This window comes from Podarcis melisellensis (assembly GCF_964234715.1).
Source record: "Podarcis melisellensis genome assembly, chromosome: 14".
Classification (NCBI taxonomy): domain Eukaryota; kingdom Metazoa; phylum Chordata; class Lepidosauria; order Squamata; family Lacertidae; genus Podarcis; species Podarcis melisellensis.
The window spans coordinates 2,167,192-2,191,618 of record NC_138546.1 but is presented as its reverse complement, the minus strand read 5'-3'; the positions used below and the strand labels follow the sequence as shown (position 1 = coordinate 2,191,618).

Below are 24,427 nucleotides of genomic sequence, written 5' to 3'. Positions count from 1 at the left end.
ACACACACAAACTCTTTGAGGTATGCAGAATCCCCAGGAAAATCTGCATTGAGGCTTGCAGCAGTGAGCTGATTTGGCTGAGAAAGTCACAGTTCTATACCTGCATGAAAGCTGAAAAGGGAGATATTCCAAGCTCACTATGAATTTCATTAGAGGCCTTCAGCCAGAGCTGCTCCTGGGTGTGGCGCTGTGAATGGGCTGCCAAACAGATGGGTTGAGAAATACACAGCCCATCTGTCCTTATCATGCTCATTTCCTCCTTTATTAAAATGTTAATGAATATAGTTTTTATTTATTATGCGGTGACATGTGCAGCAGCATCCCTTTTCAGTGGAGAAATGCTCAATCTGCTTAACCATGTGGTCTGAGGGGGGAGGCTTCTTCCTCTCCCAGACATAAACTTCTCATCGCAGAAGTTCCTTGCAAAGTTAAGAGAATGACTGTCGAGTCTGAAACAGCTTTCACACCTGGTGGGAATTGGAAAGCAACCAGTTTTTAAAGCGGGTAGGAAATAGAGGATATTTGAAAAGCTCATATAAATCTGTGGTACATCCAAACTTTGAGACCAAGGAATGCATCTTGATAGTCCATTCCAAAAGGCACAGCTGAACTGTTGTTCATCAGTAAATATATATACATATATCTCAGTGATGGCCACCAATTTGGATGGCTTTAAAAGAAGATTGGACAAATTCATGGTGGAGAAAGCTATCAATGACTGCTAGAAACAAAGCCTTATAAAAAACGGTTGAGGGTCTGGAGAAGAGGAGACTGAGAGGTGATACAATAGCCATTTTAAACAATCTGAAGGGTTGTCAGGTTGAAGATGAAATACGCCTATTTTCTCCTGCTCCAGAGGGGAAGACTCAAAGCAATGGATTCATACAGTATTACAAAAAGGAGATTCCAGCTAAACATTAGCAAGAACTTTCTGACAATAAGAGCTGTTTCACAGTAGAATGGTCTCCCTCGGGAGGTTGCAGACTTTCCTTCACTGAAGGTTTGAAAGCAGAGGTTGGATAGTCATCTGTCAGGGATTCTTTGGCTGTGTTTTCTGAGGGTTGGACTAGAAGACCTTTGGTGTCCCTTCCAACTCTACCATTCTATGATTCTTTGATGGCTGTGCTCTGCCTCCATGCTCAAAAGTAGTATGCCTTTCTGAATACCAGTTACTGGAACCTCACCCCCCAGGGTGATGGGAGTGCTCTTGTTCTCAGGTCTTGCTTCCGAGTTTCCTAAAGGCATCTGGTTGGCCACGATGAGAACAGGATGCTGAACTAGATGGGCCTTTGGCCTGATCCAGCAGCCTCTTCTTATATTCTTAGGTCCTTACTATGCATAGTACCTAACAATGTGACATAAGAACAGGTCCTTGCCCACACATGCACCACCTTTCAACGGGATGTTTCCACGATTCAAAGTGGTTGTTTCTTTTCAAAGAATGAATAAAGCAAATGCAGTTACAGCTGGAGGTGAGGGCTAAGGATTCATTCCGGAGACTTCAAGAAGTAGTGGGTCTTTGAGTGAAGATCAGAAGCAAGAGAGAAAGCGGTGGCGTTAAGTTGGCATTCTGAGAATGAAATGGCTGTTTTAAGTAACAGTTCTGGGAGCGAGATTATGGGGAAAGATAACAAAAGGAGTTAGTATTGCAGGATGCTTCCCACATAGGGTGAGTGTAAGGGCAGCTTTTCACATTATGTTTTGAAAATGCAAGTGCTCTTCATGACACACTTCCACAGTGAAAATAGTTTAAGTGTCGCTTGATGGGTGCAATCATCTTGTGCTGTTGGCTCTGAGTGCCTTCTGCAGTTTGTGTGTGCAGAATTTTGGCCTGGTCAGGGTTGCATTGCACAGCTGAGCAAAGGATGGGTGGCCCTGGCTTGGTTCTGGGGATATGTAGTTCTCTGAAAGCAAGAAATCTCTAACAGTAAATTTTCCACACCAACCTGCAATTCAAAGGATTATTTGGGGGAAGCAATTGCAGTTAAACGGCATATCGAACCATTATGGACAAAAATCCACTATGGAAAATCACATAAAGCCATTACTATGGAGAAATACTGAACTTCTGTGCCCCTTTCAGAATTGTGTTGTATGTGAAGGTTATGCACATGAAAGTCTGGTTCTTATATTGCATTTTCAGCTATGTTCAGACATGGGTATAACATGAAGGAGAGAGCTCATATCTTTAAGAGGTAATGTCAGAAAAAGGCTTAAGAAGATTATGGTTCTTCAACTTAGAAAAGACTACAGCTAAAGGGAGGACACGATAAAAGGTATATAAAATAATTACAAGGTGGATTAACAGGTTAATTTTAATTGGATGTTAATCTGTTCCTTTATGAAAATGTGTTCATTGCTGCTGATGGTGTTGCTGTAAACATAGCTCTCCAAGCAAAGAATGAGAGAATGCTATTTTTTTCGGGAGAATAAATTATGTCTCTGCTAATTCAATACAACCCGTTACCTTGATTAAATATCTGGAAAGTATCCCTTTTATTAAGCTGCTTCCGTGTTTATTTTAATAAGTTAATCAGTTGATTAATTGGTTGAAAGTGAGACTATTCATTGACTAACAGTCCAACTCTAAGAGCATTTACTTGAAAGCAAGAGCCATTGATTTGAACTGAGCTTGCTTATTCTCAGCAAATAGGGGTGGGGAGAATAGTGGGTGTGAAAAAATGCAAATATTCTCAGAACTGGCATATTTTCTCCAGATATTTCAGACCCTGCCCATGCCTTTATCTTCATAGTAATCAATGAGGCTAAATAGTTTGAGGCCAAGTGTCCTGGATTAATGGTTCTAGGGACTGAGGAAGCTTTGAGCAGTTGATAGCCCTAATTTGGAAATAGATTTCACTGTTCCATTTTGAATACTTATAGAAGTATTCAAAGCAGGGTGCTTTGCTCAGTGTAATGGTGAGGTTGAAATATAAGGCATGACAAATCAATGAAAGATGGAAATAGCAATGGCAAGTGGAAGAAAGGTGTTCCATAAGGAATGGACTTCTCTGTTGTTGACTTCTTGTGGGTCATCCAGATCTGATTATTTGCTATACTAGTCAAATGCTGATGCCATTATTCTGCTTCCCTCCACCAGACTCTCCATGGAAAGTGCACCTCTCAGACATTGATCCAAAGATGACCAGCATCACTGTGAGCGGCTTAACTCCCGCCCGCACCTACCAATTCAGAGTATGTGCCGTGAACCGAGTGGGCAAGGGCCAGTACAGCAGAGAAACCAGCAGGTACCATGAAACAAAACCCCTCTGTGAACATTAAGTGATCATTGCTCTGGATATAAGTATGCTTGTGAAAACAAGGACCACTATGTTAGATATGATCAACGTATATTGACCTTTCTAGTCATTGTTCCTCTTAAGCCACTGAAAATGTGACCAGAAAACCAAATTTTCAGAAATCAAAATACCATAATTTAAGTAGAAAATATAGCTCCATTGCACATTTTTTTGAGATGGTTATAAACATGACGGGGGAGTTTAAAGGTTTTGAGAAGCACACATAGACTGGGTGACCTGAGTGTTCAAGACCATTTTGTCGCTTTTTGAAACTTCACCCCACCTGTCACTTTCTAAACCTTTTGGGCAGGTATTATGTTCTTGTAAATTCTTCAAAGCAGCCCCCAGCCCCTTGCTGAGTGCAAGGAGACTCTCAGGAATGCTGAGACTAGCCATTTAAGTCTTTACTTGTCAAGATGAGCATTGAACAAGTAGGGATCTAGAAAACTTTCCCTGTGTTTTGGTCAACTGTGCAATGGTTATAACATTTCCTTTGGACATTGATCTGCCCCACAAAACATAAAGGGGGGTGCACTTCCACCTTTGGTTTCCAATGCATTGGTCTTTTGTTGAACCCAAAATTTAGAGGGCTTTGAAACGCAGAGATTTTGAGATAAAGTGTTGGGGTGAGGGAGGTGGGTATATTATATGGTGGGTGGAGAAATTTGAAAGAAATCATGCATTCTTGGCTGTTGTGTAAATTCATTCAAACATGCAATCATTTTGAGAGATCATGGCAAGCTGAGTGATTCAGACAAAATAAAGTTATCCCAGCAGCTGTCTCTCTTGTTGCTTGCTTAATTGGCTTTCTACTATGTTGATTTGTTGCAACTATTTCAACTAGACCTCTGAAAACAACACTATATTGTCTTTAAGTGAAGACATCAGCTAAGGGTCTTTTTGCCATTTTCTTCCATGTCTGACTGCATGTAGATTGATGTTACCTGAAGAACCTCCAAGTGCATCACCCAAAAATATTGTGGCTAGCGGGCGGACCAATCAGTCTATCATGGTTCAGTGGCAACCCCCTCCTGAAAGTGAGCACAACGGGGTTCTCCATGGCTACATCCTACGGTAAGTGAGCTTCACCTGCCCTAAAATGTCTGAAGTCTGTCTAAGCTATGAACAAAAGTGGCGATGAACTATGTCTCATTGTGACATCTGGCAAACAAGATTTCACCCCAGTGATTATCTTTAGAGATGATCTACATGTTTATCTGAGCCTGGCTTGGAAACTTCCTAGTTTCATAAAACGTATTTACATGCACATTTAATTTGATAGCACTATGGTCACTGCAATGCTAACACCAGATCCTGGTCAACACTCAAGAGGGGCTGCTGCCCTTCTGGTTGGTTACATGACCAGCTGTTTGAGGGCATAGTCATTCGGGATATCTGGTGATTTTATTTCTTTGTTGTGACTGGAACACATATGTATCCAATCTGTGTGAAGAATAAAGCCACCCATTTCTGCAACATTTCGTCTTTCAGATGCTTCCGTAATTTCATTCTTCATCTCAAGATCTCCCTGACCATTTTGATCAGGGAGACAATGGCTCATCCCCAGTACTAAATTTCTCTTGGGATCCAGTATCACCACCCACAACAATTCTATGGAGGTGTCTGTTCCTTTTGGGATTTCTAGCTTGCTGAACTCAATATTCTCTTCGATGGACAGAGGGCCACAACCTCCGGGATGCCCTTCCATGTCCCTCTTATAAAGTTTATATGCAGAGAAAACCATGCCCAACTCGTCCCCTCTCTTCCACCAGGTTTCCATTGAGCTCACTATACCAGGGCTGCCCTGTAAGAGTGCTTCCGTTCTTATGTTCATACATTTCTGCCTGTGTGCTTATCATAACTCCCAGCAGATGCACACAGGTAATAGGACAGTGATCAGATGACTATTGTAACATTGATTTTACTGGAGCAGTGAATGGTAGCCTCCATTGGCAAACCAAGGAGCCATGGTCAGCTCATAGGAAATGTCCTGCCAGGGCCTGGGTGCAGGACTGAGAAAACAGTTCCTGAAACAGAAAGTGGGCTGCATCTTGTTGCAGAACTGGGTAGCTCTCATCTAGTCCAGCCCTCCTCTACTAGTTCCCTCCAGTAGCTGATTAGTGAGCCTTGCTTATAGAATTGAAGCCTTGCTCTTTAACATCCCAAGCCTTTCCTTGAGAGAGATGCTGCAGGCAAGCATTGTCTTTTACTAGACTAACCTTTCTTGATGAAAGAGCAGTCCTCCCCAAAGTTTGCTTTCTTTTCTGTTTGCTTTCATTTTTGCTCCAGTGCAGGATGCGAGCTTCTTGTTGGTTTCTGGCAGCATCAACTGTCAGCAGCATTCCCCTCCCTCCCCCCGTTCCCAGCCGTAGTCTTCACTGAAGCATGCAGTTGGGAGTTGACACACTATAGCTGTAAATTTAAACTTTGAGACTCGCAAGGTGTTGCATGCCTGTCAGGCATAGATGTTGTCAGGCCCAGAAGTAGACCACCTTTCTGTTGTCCAACTCCTCTAACACCTGAAGGTGCACTGAACCTTCCATTATAATATATGTCAAAGCTCACAGTGAGGTCGGACACAGAAGGATGTGACATTTGCAAATTGGCCATCCCTTGCTCCCTAGCAGAGAGATGCTGCACGCAGAGAACCAGGAATGAGCATTAAGCCAAGAGCACAATCCCAGGGACAACCAATGCTTTGACTGCAAGAGAACAGCAGGATGCACAGAGCATATACCAAATCAGACAGTGGGCCCATCTACGCCAGTATGGTTTCCTCTAGCTGGCAGCAGCTCCCCAGGCTATGAGACAGGTGTCTTTTGCATCATCTGCAATGGGCTCCTTTTTAAAAACTAGAACTCCCAGGAATCAGCCCTTGCTCTACAGCTGAGCTGTGGCTTCTCCACATTCTTCTATTCAGCTAGGTTTCCACCTAGATGTGTGGGGGACAACCCAGAGAGAGCCATAACTTTGCATCTGGAGTTTGGATGAATATTCTTCAAGTGTGAATTTGCAAGTGAGGCAGGCCACCTTCCCTCTTTTTTGAGGGGGGAGGTATGAAGAAAATGGGGATGCTGCTCAAATCACAGCTTCCAGATCATGTTTCCTTCTCCCATAACATCTGGGTCAACTTGACCTATGACCCGAACTCATGACAAGTTGGTTTTTCTGATCCTGCCAGTGGAAATTAGCAGTGTTGAGCAGGGAGGGTTTGAGGAGATGCATCTTATCAAGATCCGGGGTCAGTTGGGCCAGACATTACAGAGGGAGTCATTGCAGCTTGACATTGGGTTGTATCCAAATACTCAGTCATATTTAGTGCACACCAATTGAAAACAGCAGGCGTAAGTTAGTCATCCATTATTATTTTTAATGGGTCTACTCTGAGTATGACTTAAATAGATGCAGTCCTGTGTTGTTTGCCACTGTGCAGCCATCAAAGCCTTGAGCAGGAAAACCTGAGGCAGGCCTGGCTTGTTGCCCAAACCCCTCCCCACAATTGTGGCTTGTTAATTTAGGGATAAATAGAAGTGCCGGCAATATAACTATTTCCATGTTTGTCGTCTCCCAGAGTCATAATGCCTCATTTGCAAGTCAGACGGCTATTTAGTCTACTTATTTCTGATATGTGGATTAGCATATTCTGAACAGCTATTGTACAGCTTGTTTCCTGAAGGGGAATAGGCAAACATCTCTCCTCCTCCCTCCTCCCTGCCTGCAAGTTCTCAGGCTTCCGAGGATTGTTTGTTTTTGATAATTATTTCCTTTCAATGTGGTTTTTTCCCTCCGCTGAGTGCAAGAACAGGGCTTTGAGGGATTCACCAGATGGCCTTGGCTTTCATGTAGGTCATAACTCCTACATAGAGACATTGATTTGATTTCTTTTCCTCTGCAACTCATATCTTTTTGTTTTAAAGTGAATATATATGTTCCTGTATTTGTTCTATCATATAATCAGAGCTCGAGATTACACACACACACACACACAGAGAGAGAGAGAGAGAGAGAGAGAGAGAGAGAGAGAGAGAGAGTGTTTTTTTGAATGAAAATTCCCATCAGTCTCAGCCAGTACATAAAAATCATTTAGAGGTGTTGTTATTGCTGCTATTGTTTTTATTATATTATATTATATTATATTATATTATATTATATTAATTATTCACCCTTCATTCCAAGGTCCTGGGGTCGGTCACAACATCAAAACACAACATTAAAAAACAGTTCAAAACAACAGTTCAAAACAACAATAAGATGGGTCCAAAAATTCCACACCTCAAGTGTTAAAAGCCAGGTAAAGAGGTGCATTTTCAGCATTCTCTGGAAGCTGCACAATGATGGTGCATCATCATGGTGCTCCCCACCATGGAGAGGGAGTTGTTGTTTTAGGAAGCTGCATATGAATCTTGTTAAATAAAGTATATGGTCCAGACCAGCTGGAGGGTACCAGGTTGGCAAAGACTGACCTGTAGATTCTATCCTTGTGCCTAAGAACACGAGCAGAGCCTGGTGGATCTAGTCCAGCATCCATGCTCACAGTGGCCAACCCAATGCCTGCAGGAACAATGACAAGTTGTTGTAAACTAGTTCTGTCTCCACCAGTTGCACCCCTTTGGGAAGGACCAGGTCTTGACAGCCTTCATGCCTTGGTAAATTCTTATGTGGCAGGAAAGGACTCACAGTTCTACAGATCCCAGGTTCTGGCATCTCCATTTACAGTATCTGAGGAAGTAGAGTTGGGGAGGACCTGTGTCTCAAGAAGCACCTGCCAGCCCACTGGCCTGTATGGGCAAATGGTCTGAACCAGCATAAGCCAGCTTTATATTGCCTTGTTAATACTGCACAGATTGTAATTATGGGTTTCTAAGCCACCTTCAGTGCCTACGGGTAGAAAGGTATGAATAAATGAATGAATTCAGTGTTGCGAAGTATCAGACTAGGACCAGGAAGACCTAGGTTCAAATTCTGTTCAGCTATGAAGCTTGCCCAACCTGCCTCTAGAGTAGTTGTGAGGATCAAATCAGATATTACTTTGGGTCTGGGACTTTCTAAGGCAATGTTATCTGTCTTTTGGGGATGCAGGTGGCGCTGTGGTCTAAACCACAGAGCCTAGGCCTTGCCAGTCAGAAGGTTGGAGGTTTGAATCCCTGCGACGGGGTGAGCTCCTGTTGCTCGATCCCTGCTCCTGCCTGCCTAGCAGCTCGAAAGCATGCCGGTGCAAGTAGATAAATAGATACCGCTCCGGCAGGAAGGTAAACTGCATTTCTGTGTGCTGCTCTGGTTCACCAGAAGCGGCTTTGTCATGCTGGCCACATGACCCAGAAGCTGTACGCCAGCTCCCTCGCCAATAAAGCGAGATGAGCGCCGCAACCCCAAAGTCGTCCACGACTGGACCTAATGGTCAGGGGTACCTTTACCTTTATCTATATTTTTATCCATCCAGTGAATTCACAAGGCAGCTTGCAGTGAAAGTGAGTGCATGTGGCATTGGACTGAATAGGAATTTTAACAACACTAAAAAAAAATGGTATGCTGTCTCCCATGAATTGAGCCTTTGCATGCAGTGGATCATCATTAGAGGAGTGGTAACAGAATGGAGAGCAATTGGCCATGAAGGCAATTTGTGCCTGTTATTAGTTGCATGGATGCTACTAGAGGTGTGCAATGATGACAAGATTCACCTTGTAATTGTACCTGTAATATGTGAAAGCAACCTGATGTAGTTCAGATCCCCTCTGAGTCATTCTAATTTTCTTCTTCTTTGGATCCAAATCTGATCTATTAAATTGGAAATGTTGGCTATAATGGGGAATCTAAAAATGAATGTAAATTCCCATCCTTTCCACACAAGTGTATAAAGTCTGCAGGCAAAGGAACCCCCTCAGAGTGGATTAATGCTGCCAAAGTTCAGGCATACCCATTTAGGGGTTTTCATGTGAGGAACCTTTACTTACTTAATTATTTTTTAAAAAAGGAAAAGTTGCTAACTTTTTTTAAAAAAAAACAGCCAGAAGTAGATGCAGTTTGCAGGCATCTTCTGAGGAGATGAAGCCTGTCAAATTTTAGAAAGATGCATCAGCATTCTCCCACAAGATAAGACTTTGCTATTTGTGGGTAGGAAAATAAAAATGTTTCCTTGCCCAGTTTTTTTTTTTTTTTTTTTTTTTGTGAGCAACTGGGGACCTGAAGAAGATTCCTCAGGAAGAGAACTGTGAAAGTTCCGACTATACTCAATGATTTTAACTTTCTTTATTTTTTAAAAAAAGCCCTGAAAAAAACCATAATTTTTCACCACCACCCTTCATGGAAATTCCTTCCCTTTCCATGAAGAAAAAGAGGGAGTGAGGTATGATTTTAAATTGATTGTTACAGGGGAAAAACAATTGGGAAAGAAGTAGCCCTCTGCCACCTACTGATTTGAGTGGCCTCAGAAAATAATTCCCTTCACTTGAAAGTAAGATGTGTTGAGTGTTGGAAGATTCAGGGCAGATAAAAGAAAGTATTTCCGCCTGCAGCGCAGAGTTCAACTATGGAGCTCGCTAAGAGGCAGCGATAGCCACCAACTTGGATGGCTTTAAAAGAGGACTGGACAAATTCATGGAGGAGAGGGCTATTGAAGACTGCTAGCCAGGATGGCTGTGCTCTGCCTCTGCAGTTGGGAAGGAGTGATGCTTCTGAATCCCAGTTGCTAGAAACCACAGGGGAAGAGAGAGCTCTGGTGCTCATATCCTGCTTCCTAGTTTCCAACACAAGCAACTGTTCAGCCTCTGTTGAGAGCAGGATGCTGGACCAGATGGGCTAGTGGCCCGAAGAACTACCTACTCTAGAAGAATGGCAGACGAAGGTGACGGAATATATGGGATTGGCAGAGATGACCGGCAGAATCCACGACCAGAGGAAAGAGACAGTGGAGGAGGACTGGGGAAAATTTAAAGTATATCTTAAAAATTGTTGTAAAATTGTGGATTGATAAGATGTTAAGGGGTAAGAAACAGAGAATTACAGCTGTAAATGTTAATCTTAAGAAAATCCAAAAGAGAGTTAATTAGAAAAATTGATTTAAGGGTTGCTAAAAAAATGGAAAAATAAGGATGCGGTAAAAGGGAGGTATGGGGAAGTCAATTTTATTTGTATGTTTTTGTTTTTTGAGATATATGTGTTTTCTTTTGTTGTTGTTTGTTGTATGTCATATGTTTTGAAAATCATTAAAAATTATTATAAAAAAAAAAAAAACAGATGGGCTAGTGGGTTCTTCTTGTGTTCTGTCCATCCAAAGGAAAGATTTTCCCCACCTCTTTATCCCCTCCTCTCTTGAGCTCTGGGTGTTTCCACAGAGTGACTCAGGGCACCTGATCCACACTGAGATGCCTTGTTCATGGTGAGATCTGACTCAGATGAGATCACAATCTGTTGCTCAAGGTGCACACAGAGCTGGTACACAAGCCTAGATGTTCCCGTTCTTTCCTGCTCAACCCTTTTACTCACTCTCTGGAAATCTCCAGCAAGCCATTTTCCTCCCCCAATTGTCATTATTTGTGCTATGAATGTGGTTCCACAACGAGAGCCTGATTTGCTCCTTAGCTCCATTTTAGGGCCAAAAGTCTAAGGGATAAACGTTGCTCAAACAGATTTATTGCTGCACTATGACCAAAAAAAGGAAAAATCTGTAAGTGTGTGGTGAGGGGGCATGCAAAGGGAAGTTGAACACTAAATCATCATTTTTATTAGACAAGCTGTAATTTTTCTACAGCCATAAAGCAGGATAAAACACGAGTTTTGCTTAGCCCTAGGCATGTATTCTTGGTGAGATCAGCATATAAATATTGGAGCAGTCAGGCAGGAGTCAGTCTTCCTCTGCTTTTGCTGCTCACTCTGTTACAATAAAGAAACCCTAAGAATATATTATTTATAACTTCCTATCAATAGCATTGTTATTAGCATAAGAAGAGCCTACTGGGTCAAGCCAATAGCCCATCTAGTCTAGCATCCTCTTCTCATGGGGCCAACCAGCTGCCTGTGGGAAACCAGCAAGCAGGATTCAAGCACTCTCCCCTCCTGTGGCTTCCAGCATCTGGTATTCAGAAGAATTTCTGCCTCTATCTGTGGAGGCACAGCATAGCTTTCATGGCTAGTAGTCATTGATAGCACTCTCCTCCATGGATGTGTCTGATTACTATTGATATAATTCTTATTATTGAAATTGACATTATTATTATTATAATACAGAGTTTGGATGTTGTATGTTATTTCTGCCACCTCTGTTGTATGCCTCAGCTATATCTCTTTCCAGTGAGGCTGGGAAGCTGTCTAGCAGGAGAGATGGGGAAGGTTTGTCATAGAATTGTTGAGTTGGAAGAGAATCTTAACTAAAGAATCCACGACAGAGGGCCATCCAACCTCTGCTTTAAAACCTCAAAAGAAGGAGAGTCCACCACCTTCTGAGGGAGTCAATGCCACTGTCAAACAGCTCTTACCGTCAGAAAGTTCTTCCTGATGTTTAGTTAGAATCTTATTTCTTGTAACTTGAAGCCATTGGTTCAAGTTCTACTCTCCAGAGCAGGAGAAAACAAGCTTGCTCCACCTTCCTTGTGACAGCTCTTAGATATTTGAAGATGGCTATCATATCTCCCCTCAGTCTCCTCTTTTCTTGGATAAACACACACAACTCCTTCAACCATTCCTCATAAGCCTTATTTTCCAGACCCTTGACCATCTTGGTTGCCCTCCTCTACAGACGTTCCAGCTTGTCAATATTTTTCTTAAATGTTGGTGCCCAGAACTGGACACCATATTCCAAATGTAGTCTGACCAAGGCAGAATAGAGCGTACTACATACTATGGCTTCCCTTGATCTGGACATTAGACTTCTGTTGATGCAGTTTTGAAGCAGTAGGGAGAGCTGCCCAGCGCCAGAGTCCAAGGAACGGTGAGCTGAGCCACATGGTGCATCAGCACCATGGCACCAACTGAGCAAGTTCACAGCTGTTCCAGCTGACCTCACCACTTTCCAGACCTTCATTTGTTTAATCGAAATTAGATGCCCCTTGATTGTAGAAACAAACCATTCTCAAAGCACTTTACAAGACAAATAAAAGTATTAAACTACTAGTAAAAATACAGTGGTACCTCGGGTTACATATGCTTCAGGTTACATATGCTTCAGGTTACACACTCCGCTAACGCAGAAATAGTGCTTCAGGTTAAGAACTTTGCTTCAGGATGAGAACAGAAATCGTGCTCCGGCGACACGGCAGCAGCAGGAGGCCCCATTAGCTAAAGTGGTGTTTCAGGTTAAGAACAGTTTCAGGTTAAGTACGGATCTCCGGAACGAATTAAGTACTTAACCCGAGGTACCACTGTAGTATTACCCCCCCCCCAAAATAACCCAGGTAATTAAAATATTTGACTAATATTTCAAATCAACCAGAAGTTAAAAACTTGATTAAAACACCTGCCAACCTTCTAGGCAGACTTGCCTAAAGAAAATTGTTGGAGGGCGGCACCAAAAAGAGTGCAGCGAAGGCGCCAGTCTGATATCAGTTGGCAGAGAGTTACACAGTATGGGTGCTGCTGCACTCAAAGATTGATTTCTAACAAAGCTTGACATGAGTATGATGTGGCACCTGCAACAGAGCCAGTTGGTCTGGAGCACACATGAGTGTTGGCTTCCTCTTCCTGAGTAGTGCTTGGGAAAGGGAGATGATTACTACCCCTTCCAGTCCAAGTCTCCACTCAGGCCCACCACTGTTTCTGTGATTTTTGGAGGCTCTGGAGGTGGGACCAGCCAGTATTTGTCGGGTGCTCCAAACCAGCAGCCTCCCAAGTGGGTAGGACATTTCATATTGCCTGCTTAGAAAGGAAGCTGTTTTGTTAGTCCATGTATTTGCTTTAATTGAAGTAATTCGTGCAAATGATCCTCTGTCTATATTCATAGGTATCGCCTGGCTGGCCTCCCCGGAGAATACCAGTACAAGAACATCACCAGCGCAGAGATCAATTACTGCCTGATAAAGGACCTGATCATCTGGACTCAGTATGAAATCCAGGTTGCATCTTACAATGGAGCTGGCTTGGGAGCCTTCAGCAGGGCAGTCACCGAATATACTTTGCAAGGAGGTGAGTTCTGTCCTGGATCTCCTCTCATTGGTGACTGAAATGGCACTGGTCAATCAGCTTGTTTGCACATGGCAGTCTTTGTCAACCTAGTGCCCTCCAGATGTTTGGGACTAGAACTCAACCCCGGTTTCATACTGCCATCCTGACTGGAGCAGATGAGAGTTGAGGTCCAACACATCTGGAGGGCACCAGGTTGGTGAAGAGTAGTGTATATCTTTTAAAGTGTGTCTGCGTAGGAGGGAGACTCTCCTGGAGGGAGTCTGTTTCTGATCCCGTTTTGAAGGAGCAAAAGTGAGTTCTGAGCAAAAGGTGATAAGAGGCCTTTTCGTGCACCAAGAAATAGCATCTGATCAAGTGCTTCTTACCTTTCCCTTTTGTTTAATGCCAAATAGTGCATTTTTGTTGTTATTTAACCAGCAGAAGTATTTGCACAGTTTGTGTGTTCCTACTTTGTATCTGATGTCACACCCAGACAGGTAAAAAGTAGATTAAATATATTCTGTGTTGGACCAACTGTGATAGGCCAAGGAATATAAACACTTTCAGAATTCTTCAGCAGGCACAATTTGACCTGATTAAGAGCACCGTGAAACTCTAAATGCTTGTGGACCCATGTACCACTCTTAATTGGGTCATAAATACATTCTCCCCCTACTTTGTAGTGTCTCTTGTCCTTGGGATAATTACAGCAACTGCTAAGTTGTTGTTGTTGTTGTGTGTGGTTTTTTTTAAAGGTGTTCTTGTCCAGAATAGTGCCATTCTAATTATCATTTAAAATTTCTGAAATTAGGCTACATTAGGCTGCTGAAATTAGGCTGCCCTGGAGAGCAACAGCTGTATCCCTACCACCCCTATCTGGGGCCAATGTTTCCCCTTTCATTGTGCATTTTCATGTGGTGACACAATTTGTTGGAGAGGGTAGGGATGGGCCAAGACATACTGCTTGTCTTGAATCCTGAAGTGGGGCCTAAAATTAGGGGGTGTAAAGATACAAAGAGGCCTATGCATGTGGAATGTCAGGGCTGAGCTACCACTGTTAGAGGTCACCAAAGACAAGGAAGGAGGATCCAGGAGTTGAGCTTGGGAGCTGGACCAACCCTGGAGCCACAGACCAAGGAACACACAGAGGCACAGCAGAACCAAGAAGACCTGGTTGCTGAGGCCATTGCCAAACTGAAAGCCTTTTGGAGCTCTTCTGGTCCAGGAGAGCCTGTGGCCAGTTTGGATGGGTAGAACTAGCCCAGAGCTCAGGAAAGTGCCCCAACTGTTGTTCCTATAGCTTGCCATTTGGGGCAAGTGCACATGAGAACTGAAGGCTCCCAGTTATCGCCCCACTGGCTCCCGACAGTGATTGGAAAACTTCCCCCTTGCAGATTTAATGGTTGCCAAAAGAAAAATAGCTGTGTGGCTCCAGCCTTCTGAGCCCTTCTGTCCTCTTCATGTCAAAACCCCTTTTAAGCTTCCTAATCATTGCTAAAAGCCTCTTGTGACTGAAAACGAAGCCATTGCTGCTTCCACCGATGCCCCCAAATTGCAGGCCAATGTTGAATTTTGAGCCGTAGTGAGAGTGTCACGGTCTTTGCTTTAGTGGGCTGTAAAAAGCAAGAGAGCTATTAAAACTTCCCATTGGAGACACAGTACATCAGTTACTTCATAATCAGTAAAGTGCATGTTACGGTTTTGCTGACTGGGAATAGGAGAGCAATATTATTACATGATTAAATACAGTTTGCCTTGCGAGAATATTTTTGTTTCTGTGTTTTGGTTAGGGGTGTGAGATACGTTGAAATGCAACAGCAACTTAATGGGTCAATAAAAGGAACAACTGACTTGCCCAGGCATTTTTTTATGAGTGAAATCGGCTTGAAAGAAACAAGAGAAGCTTCTAATGCTAAGATACTGCACATGGAGGATACACAGATACAGGTGCCTGTGCTGCTGTTGCTATGTGCCTGCTCTAACCCCTGCCCCTCTAAGTCTCTGATTCTAATGTGCTACAGCAGAGTAGGGAGTTCAGCTATATAGGATAACCATCAATGACAGCAGCTGCTGACACAGCAATGCTGAGTCTTCAGACTCTGCTTCTGGGCACCTGGGAGGCTTCTGGCTGGCCCCTGTTGGAGGCAGGATACTGGGCCAGATGGATTCTTGGTCCATCCCAGCAGTTCTCTTCTTAGGGGTCCCCTCACAACACAAAAGCACAGAGCACTGTGTCAAGATCTAGTCCTATGCACTGCAGGACACACAGAACATGGGTTGAATTAATTATTGTACTATTGTTGTACTACTTCCACGAGTTTATTTTTTGTACCATCTCTATTTTAAATAATATTAATGCTTTTAGTTGGTTAGTAGTTTATATCTCACACTTTCCGCACATTCATGTTTCTGGGCAGCGAGACATTTAAAAACTAAAAACACAGAGCAGCATTAAGCAAAAAGTCAGAAAGAACAGAAACAGCAGAATGAAAGCAGCATGTAAAATACCACTCCACAATAGCTTCAAGTGTGTGGACAGCATGGCAAAATGGAAAGTGGCATTAAGCTAGGCACCAGTAGGGCTTCTTTTTCAGCCTAAGAGGTGCCGGATTGGGTTTGTGGCAATTGTAGCGAGTGCTCCCTCTAAAACAACTTTGGTGCTCACCAAGGTCTACCACCTCCTATGATAGCATCAGTAATAGGCAGGCTCGTCTGGAGAGGCAGTCCAAGATGTGAATAGCCCACAGACCCTAAAGCTTGTAGGGCTTTAAATGTAAGCAGCATCATTGTGAATTGAGCTTGAAAAAGGATCGGGAGCCAGCAAAGTTGTTTGTGCATGATATCCCACAACTAAACCAGAAATATCTTTTTAAAGTTATAAACTAGGAATGGAAATACATTAAAATTCCTTAAAAATCAAAGCTCTCCAGACATTTTGAAAGAACCCCAAAACTATCCATAAGGAAGATTAAGTGCAACAGGCAAAGCCAATTAGGGGCAATAATAATTTAACAAATCCCCAGCTGATTTTCCAATAGCTTTGTCTGGAGAAATGTTTCAATATGTAAACAGACGTAGGGTTGCATCTCCTAGCATTTCATTCCTGCTGTTTCTATTTAACCACTGGACAATTTCCCCCGATTCAAATAGTCATTAAATTATTAGTGTACCTAATTGGGTTTGCCTGCTATTGATGCAGTCATCTTTCCTTTGCTTGCCTATAAAAGACGAACCTGCTAAAATCAAGGCACTTCTCTTGTATTCTTCACTGCCAGCAAGAGCTCTGTAGTGTATGAGTTTGTACCCACCATGATGTTCATTTCTTGCATTCATTTTAATCACATTCTTTTTGTTACCTTTAAGGTTTGACATTCCCTTTCTCTTGACATTTCAGGTTGACCCAGTACCTTAGCCATTTTCCTTGGCACATTTGTTACTTTCAGGCCTCCAGTCCCTTTCCTTAAACCCGGCAATTGGCACTAACGTAGCTTGCTTGATATTGTGTGATGTTAGTATCATCATTTATTGACCAGCTGTCTGTAGTCATTTATAAATATATAAATCCTGCGTTGCAAGTTGAAAGCTTTCCATTCTACATTAGGGGCCTGACAGAGAATGGTATTTAGAATGCAAGAGAGCGTAAAAGGCCCTGTGCCATTCTTGGGCAAGGATCTTTGACTATTTGATAGATTGTGGTTGGGTGTAGATTAAAAGCTGGACATTTGTAGTCTATTTTAATGTTAGTGCTTCATAATGTAGACAGATTACTCAGACATGGGCATTGCCATGTGATAATGTGGCCTTTATTGAACTGCGTTTGATTAGGCTTTCCCTTTGAAGTCTTCTCTGTTTGGTGTGGAAAGGGGCCAAAAGAGGAGCAAGCGGCTTGGTCTCAGTCTCATTTGAGAGATTATTAATGTCAGAGCCTCAGAGCAATATGATGGGTTTCCCTTTATTGCTCTGCAGTTGGAGAATGTCCAGGCAATTGCTGCTTGTGACCATTTTTCACTCCCAAATAAAATAAACAGCTCCTAAATCCAGGGTGAGAATTTTAAAAAAACAAAATTTTGGCAGGCAGGGGCAAGAAAGAAGGAAGCCACATTGTACTATAAAAGGTGGAAAAATAGAAGCTGTTGGCCTTTCCATCTTTCTGGCTTTCTTCTCTGTGCCTGCTAATATTTGTGTTAGAAGCTGAGTAGATGGATAGCCAAGGTAGGAGGACTCAAGGCCCATCAAAGAAATGTCCTCCTTCTCCCTGGCTGCTATAATGGTGTCTGTCTGATAAGGAGAGCCCTTCAGGGTCAAACCAAACTGGGACCCCCTTCAGTCCAGTACCCTGTTTCCTATAGAGGCCAGCCAGATGGCTCAAGGTCCAGGAAGTCAAGAAATAGAACATGAAGCCTGTAGCCCTCTTCATTTGCAGTTCCCTACCTCCAAATGGTTGTGTTGCATGTAGCCATCGTGACTATTAGCCATGGATAGACTTATCCTCCATAGGTGGTATTCAGCTAAGTTTTACTAATAGTAGACCTACTGAAGTTAATGAAAATGACTGTTAAGCTTGTTAATTTCAATATGTCTACTCTGAGTATAAGCTTAATTGAATCCCACCCCTTAAGTTTATCGAATGCCATTTTAAAGCCATCTGGGTGCCTGCCTCTTACAAGAGCCATTCTGCTTTCAGTTCATCTTCACAGGCAGACAGCTGGGAAGCTGAAGCTGATGCTCATTTGTGTTTCTTTAAAGAAGTTGTCAGGGTGGCTGTACACTTTATTTTTCATGATTCTGATAAAAGCAGTTTCCTACAATCCTACAAAATCAGAATACCATAAGGGAGCATTAAATATCCCAGGAGATCCTGTGAATAAGAATGTGCACTGTAAATTCCTCCAGGTAGACCCTTGGCATCTAGGAGTTCATCAAGGAGTTCAGTTATAAGAAAGTGCAAGGAGAAGACCAGCACACCAAATTCTTTTCACAATCTTTATCATCCATCTCAATTGACTTGTGTAAGCCCTTGAGATAATCCATGCTGGCAAGTAGAAACCCCCACAAATGTACTGCCAAGCACTCAAGACTTGAACACACAGGAAACCACTTCGCACTAGGTCACCCTATTAGGGTATATAGCTCAGTGTTGTGTACTCTGACTGGCAACGGCTTGCCAGGCTCTCAGGTTGGAGAATCTTTCTGACATCTGGTCCCTGGTCCCTGAGAAGGACTGTAGAAATTTAGGAGTCTACCATTCTAAAGGAATAGCCAAGCCATGAAGAGTTCAAGAAGACAGGAACCTGCCAGAAAAATGGCAACTACTGCTGTTCTTAACAGAGCAGTTGTTTAGTGCCAACATAATAATATCACTTAGGTTCTCTTGAGAGACTTGCTGGCACAGCATTAAAGCAGAGTAGTCCTGAGATCAGAGGAGCTGACTCTCTGAACCTGAAGAGCCTTTTCAGAGTGGTGTTCAGCACAGCTCTTTGACCTTACATATGTTTGCTATCATTCATTACAACTGCTCTTTCCTCCTCTGATGTCCCCTCAGACTTGTGTTTATTTGTTTTTGGCACAAAGAAGACTGTGGCCCACATGCTGTTTTTACTGGTATTTGCATATGCAAAATTAGGATCTCAGATACACTTGTGTGAAAAGTTTATTAGTGGGACATTTCAAATTTACCTAGGAGGGCCCATTGATCTTTATTTTTCTTTTTTTGCCTGTGGAGTTTGGATGACTTTTTCCTCACTATATATTTCTGAAATTTAGAAACCTCTTCTTGATGCAAAAGCAAATTTAGATCTTCATCCATTATTAAAACATGTTTCATTGCATGAAGTCTAGTTTATACGATAAGAAGGTAGATCAGGGTTTTCATATCAGTCTTGGAGACTTCTTTCCTGGAGTATTTCCCTGCCTGGGAAAACCTGATAAGAAATGGGACATACTCAGTGACATATTGAGCTTCTGAAGTACACTGAGATGCTGACATTATGGCATCAACAATGGTCATGTAAATCAGAGGGTGGGGAAGCTGTGGCCCGCCAGATGTTGCTGGACTTCAACTTCTGTTGTGCCTGATCTTTGGCCATACTGTTGGGAGTGGGTGTGCAACAACATCTCAAGATCCACCTTTCAGATTACCCACCCCTGATGCAAACTATTCTTTAAAAAGCTGTTCCTGGTAAAAAGGACAAAGTCCAGAAACTGAACAAATGAGAAGTGCTATGTGGCTTGCAGATCAATATGGCCTGGACAGTTTACATGAATGTCCATTTATCCTAAGAGAAAGTGCTCCGAGGGTTGCCTGCTACAACTCCAGAGTGCTGGTCTAAGGAAGCAATCAGTGTTGGTTCAAATGACCATATCTTCCAGTTTCTCTCTGGCTTGGTCTCCAGTAGAATGGTGGATTTTCAGAGCATCCTGGTGGGGGCTGCTTGGAGTAAAACAGTCTACATCCACCTCATCCTGGTTGCTAAATGGCTTGTTGAGAAGTGAATGCTTTTTTTCTTTTCTTAATAACCCCTTATATAAGATTTCTAAGCCTTCCAAACTTAATCCACCTTTTCAGTTGGGATTCCCTGGAGGACTGCTGGGAATTCGTTGTTTTCCTGGGGGGTGCTGTGGAACTTTCATTGCAGAGATCCCCAGTGTTTCTCAGAATAATTCCAGTTCCTAAATTGCATAGAAGTGGTGAACCATGTGGCTTAAAATTTGTTTGCATTTGTAGTAAAGAAAAGTGTAGAGATGCCCAAAGACTACCTTTCAAATAGCAAGTGCTCTCATTCATTTTTTGAAATGCAGAACCTACATGCTTTAGGGGAGAGGCATGCAGTAATCTGCTGCTCCCATAAACAGATGCCCCAGAAAGCACACTTCACTTATAACTGTGGGTGCACTGCTAAGCTTACAGTCCAAATAGTCAAGTAGATTTGCAAATGGGTTTCTGTTGAAAATCTGGGGAATCCATGAAATATATGTGCTTAGAATTGTGGAGTATGCACCACAGTGGTATATTCTAAGCTAGTCCTTAAAGAGAAAAATTGAAACCTTGGAAAGTGACAAACCTGAAATCCGAAGAGGCTGCCATGTTTAGAGGTGGAAACTGACAGATTAGGGTGTCAAAACATTATTTGGATATCTTTCAAGCCTATGCTGAGTGCTCATCTTTAAAATTGCTCTTCTTCCTTTCTTCATGATCACAAGTAGCCAGTCACAGCAGTAATATGTTTGGCCTAAATCCCTTCCCGTTTTCCCCTTACCTTTCTGCCAGAGGCCACCGAATGCCTCTTATTCACAACTGCCTTTCCTGACCTTTTCTGCTAAGAACAGTTTTAGAATGCTACATAATAACTTGTAGGTTGACCAGCTGAGTTCTAATGCATTTCCAGCTAAGTGAACTTTATCAGGAGGAATGTAAAAGGTTGGTTCTGTCACGCCAGCTCTGCTATGCAATTTGTGGGGATTCCTCAAACCAATCACAAGAAAACTGCACACACTTGGGGAAACAAGTTCAGATCTGTTTTGGTTCGGTTTGCCAAACCTGCAGTTGTGATGGGAAGGACTGCATTTGTGAGCAGCACAAAAGGGAAGGACTGGCACACGCGCCACTCTGAGAAATCCACATAAAATGCAGGATTGCCACCCTTCATTTAAAATGTAACACTGCAGCAGCAAAGAACCTGCTCAAGCAATGCTGACACCAAACCCTACATATAGTAAGTGAAATAGAAACATCGCCACCCGACGCCACCCCCACCCATCTCCCCCCCTCCACCTCTTTCCCCCTTTTCTTCCTAATGTCTCAACAAATGAAACTGATTTGTAAAAATGTTACATGGGGGGGAAAACACAAGAGAGAGACATTGCACACTTTTGTAAATCAACAAAATCTTTAATAAAAAACCAAACAAAATAAATAAATAAAATGTAACACTGCAACTTTCCATGGAGTTCAAATGGCACTTTTGCTGATAAATCCATTAATATGGATATTTTTACTCCTGTACACAAAAGATGCTTATGCACATTAGTCAGTCTTGTTTTATCCATGTATGAAATGCATTCATTGAGATTCAAAAGTTGATTTTTCTCTGAAAGAAATAATTATGCCATAAATTATTATTTCTTGAGCTGCCATTTTTCCACACATGGTTTTATCTCCCCCTCCCCCACCCCCCACCCCGTTTCCTGACAGGCATCCTTTAAGCCGCAGTGCTGCTTCTTCTGAGTTCAAAAACATCACCTTCTCACAAAACCAGAACATTTTCCATTTTGAAATAGAGGAAAACAGCACTGAGTTTGCCACATTCCTGTAGATGTTGTCAGTAAATACTTTGGTATCTTTGCCTGGGTAGCTTTTTTAGCTTCCAAAAGTAAGGGTAATGAACAGAAACTTTGTTTGCATGTTGCATTCTTTCATGACATTCTGAGTTCCTTTTCCACAGTTGGTCCCTAAAGGTAGCTCATCCTCTTCCTCAAAGTGCTTCAGAATTCTCAAAGAAAAAGGTGACACTCAGAGGTGTGCAGTGTGCAGGCAGCAGGAAAATGCTTAAGAATGACTTCTGTAGGCAAGCTCTGTGGGAAACACTTTCAGAACCTTCAGTCTAGCATCCGCCAGGAAGTCACTGAGTTTTTCAAAGTGTGAGGCAGGACTCCCCAAGGTGGTAAAACTGCTTACAGTCCCTTCCGTAACAGTCTCCCCCTTGTCCAGCAACTGGCATATTTATCACTTCACAAACTCACTCAATGCAATAGAAATGACCCTACCATAAAGGGATGGTGACAACGGAAAACATCATGTGACAGATGTTGGGAACCATAAATGGCTGTATAACAGAAAACAGATCCTGAATCACAGGAAAGTTCTCATGTGTAAACCCCATTTGAAATGAAATGTTTGTGTTCTTGCTCAGGCAAGAACTTACTGCTTCCACCAAGGTCTCTTTTCTGGAAACACACAGTAGTCTGTTATCTTCACCCTTTTTTTTTTGCTCCTCTTTTATACTCTCTCTATTTACTTTCTTTTCCTGAAAAAGTCACGTACACACACCTCCAGAAACATTACGGCAAAGCGTAGGAAGAGGCAACGGTAGGCTGTAGCTGTTCAGGACCACGGACAGTTCACTGTAGTTTAGATAGAAACCAAAGGTGTACTGAATATAAAGATATGAGCTTGCAGTCTTGCCAAATCTTATGTAGCCCTGTGGCGAGGTGAATGTCTCCTCAGACTGGGTCCACATCCAGTCCCACGTGGATATGCTCCAGCATGGGAGAGAAGCCACCTTCTGATCCTGGACATGATGTGAAAGCATAGGGGCATATTCAGATGGTTCTGGGAACAAGTTTTTGGCTTCAAAGAATGGGAACAAACCAATCCTCTCCTCAAGTGCAGAGGACAGGAGGCATGCTCTTCCTTAGAGCTCCTCTTCCTCCTTTGTGGGAGTCTCTATTGGGGTGGTTACTTCATAAACATTCTCCCTTGGTGTTCCCCAAACCTCTGTGTTGTCCAGTAACAGGGGCCTGAGCTCTAGGGCATGATATAATTTTCACAATTCTTTGATGATGTCAAAGAAAGTTGGGAGTGGGTTTTAGGAAGGATGCCATATGTAAAGCTTTACCGTGCACCATCAGGACATTATTATGTCAATTGATCACTGGGGAAAATACTTGAACCCTTCTCCAAAGGCATCCTGAGCAAGATATACTCCACTGGATATGAGAGGAGCACAAAACGTCCTGTGATTCCAGAAAGTCTTGTGATTAATCATACATGCAGTGACTTCAGGTTGTGGAATTAAAGTGATGGATGACTTCTGTTACTGTAGTCTTGTACACACATAACTTATCCTCAATTTAACTGTGCAGATGACCAACGAGGACTGATGCTATCTAGCCAAGAATCTTTTTACCAATTACGGCATCCATATTGTTCACAGTTTTCTTCTTATTCAAGCAGGTTACAGCAGATATGCCTCATCATGGAAAAATTCACATACAAGTTCAATATAAACTTCTCACATTTTAATGAATGTATTATAGAATAGTTGTTCTCAACTCTCTGTGATTAGAAGAGTTAACAATCCAAGTAAATGTATCAAATTAGGGCATTATCCTCATTTGGGGCAAAACCTGCCAAGCACTGCTTTGGTCAGCCATCAGTCATTTGCAGCTATAGTTGTTATATTGCACCCAGAATCCTTATGAATAGGTGAAGTTTAATTTGGGAGTTCTAACGATTGTTTTAAAACTTACTGTTTCTCACTTTTGTTAAGGTCCTTCTTAGTTTATAAATAAAATGCTATAGGAAATATCATTCCAACTGTCCAGTGTATATAACAACACTGATGTAATGCATTAGTTGTTTGAAACTGTGTAATTTAGGCTGCAATCATATGCAAACATGCTTACATGTGGGTAAGCCTCATTTAACTTAATGAGATGTTTCCAAGTAATCTTGCATAGGGTTGCACAGTTAGTTCCCTAATACAAGAGAGCAAACGTTGTTCTAGGGCCAAATACTGTATATACATACATATTTATGTATAATATCCCATTATTAACAAGCATATAAAGGAAAACACAATTCAAGTATGAAGATACAAGAAATTTTCTGATTTCCTGAGAGAGGTTGTAGGGTTGCTGTTGGTCTGTGAGAGTTTCTTCTTGAAACTGCAGGTTCCCATTACAGCCATGGATAATTGAGAGAGATGTATTCACCCATCACCATCTGTGCTTCTATCTTAGGTCTTTGGGAAAAACCTCATCTGTAGAATAATAATCCACAAGAACCATTTCATCTCTTCCCCTGCCTGTTGAAGGAATCTCCAAACAGAAAATGAGAAATAACCCAATTAACTTTCTTTTAAAGTCACCACTGACTATCGGAAACATAAATCACAGGTCTCTCTTCAAACCACTGTTATTTGCTTTGAATCATGAGTGGCGGCTAAAGGTTTCTTCTTTTTCACTTCTCCTTTCTTCCATTTCTTCTGCCTGCCTGCAATCAATTTTACTTTGTCGTCTTCCTGACTGGTGTTCCA

General features: G+C 42.3%; 1 protein-coding gene across 6 annotated transcripts in view; it reads left to right on the top strand.

Moving 5' to 3' along the window:
* SDK1 (sidekick cell adhesion molecule 1) overlaps nt 1–24,427 on the top strand; it is a 597,718-nt gene that overhangs the window by 413,324 nt on the left and 159,967 nt on the right. For all 6 annotated transcript variants that reach the window (XM_081889040.1, XM_081889039.1, XM_081889043.1 and 3 more), the window contains exons 16-18: nt 3,101–3,248; nt 4,233–4,373; nt 13,231–13,412. In XM_081889040.1, coding sequence (XP_081745166.1) covers nt 3,101–3,248; nt 4,233–4,373; nt 13,231–13,412 — 471 coding nt within the window. The remainder of the gene's footprint in view (nt 1–3,100; nt 3,249–4,232; nt 4,374–13,230; nt 13,413–24,427) is intronic.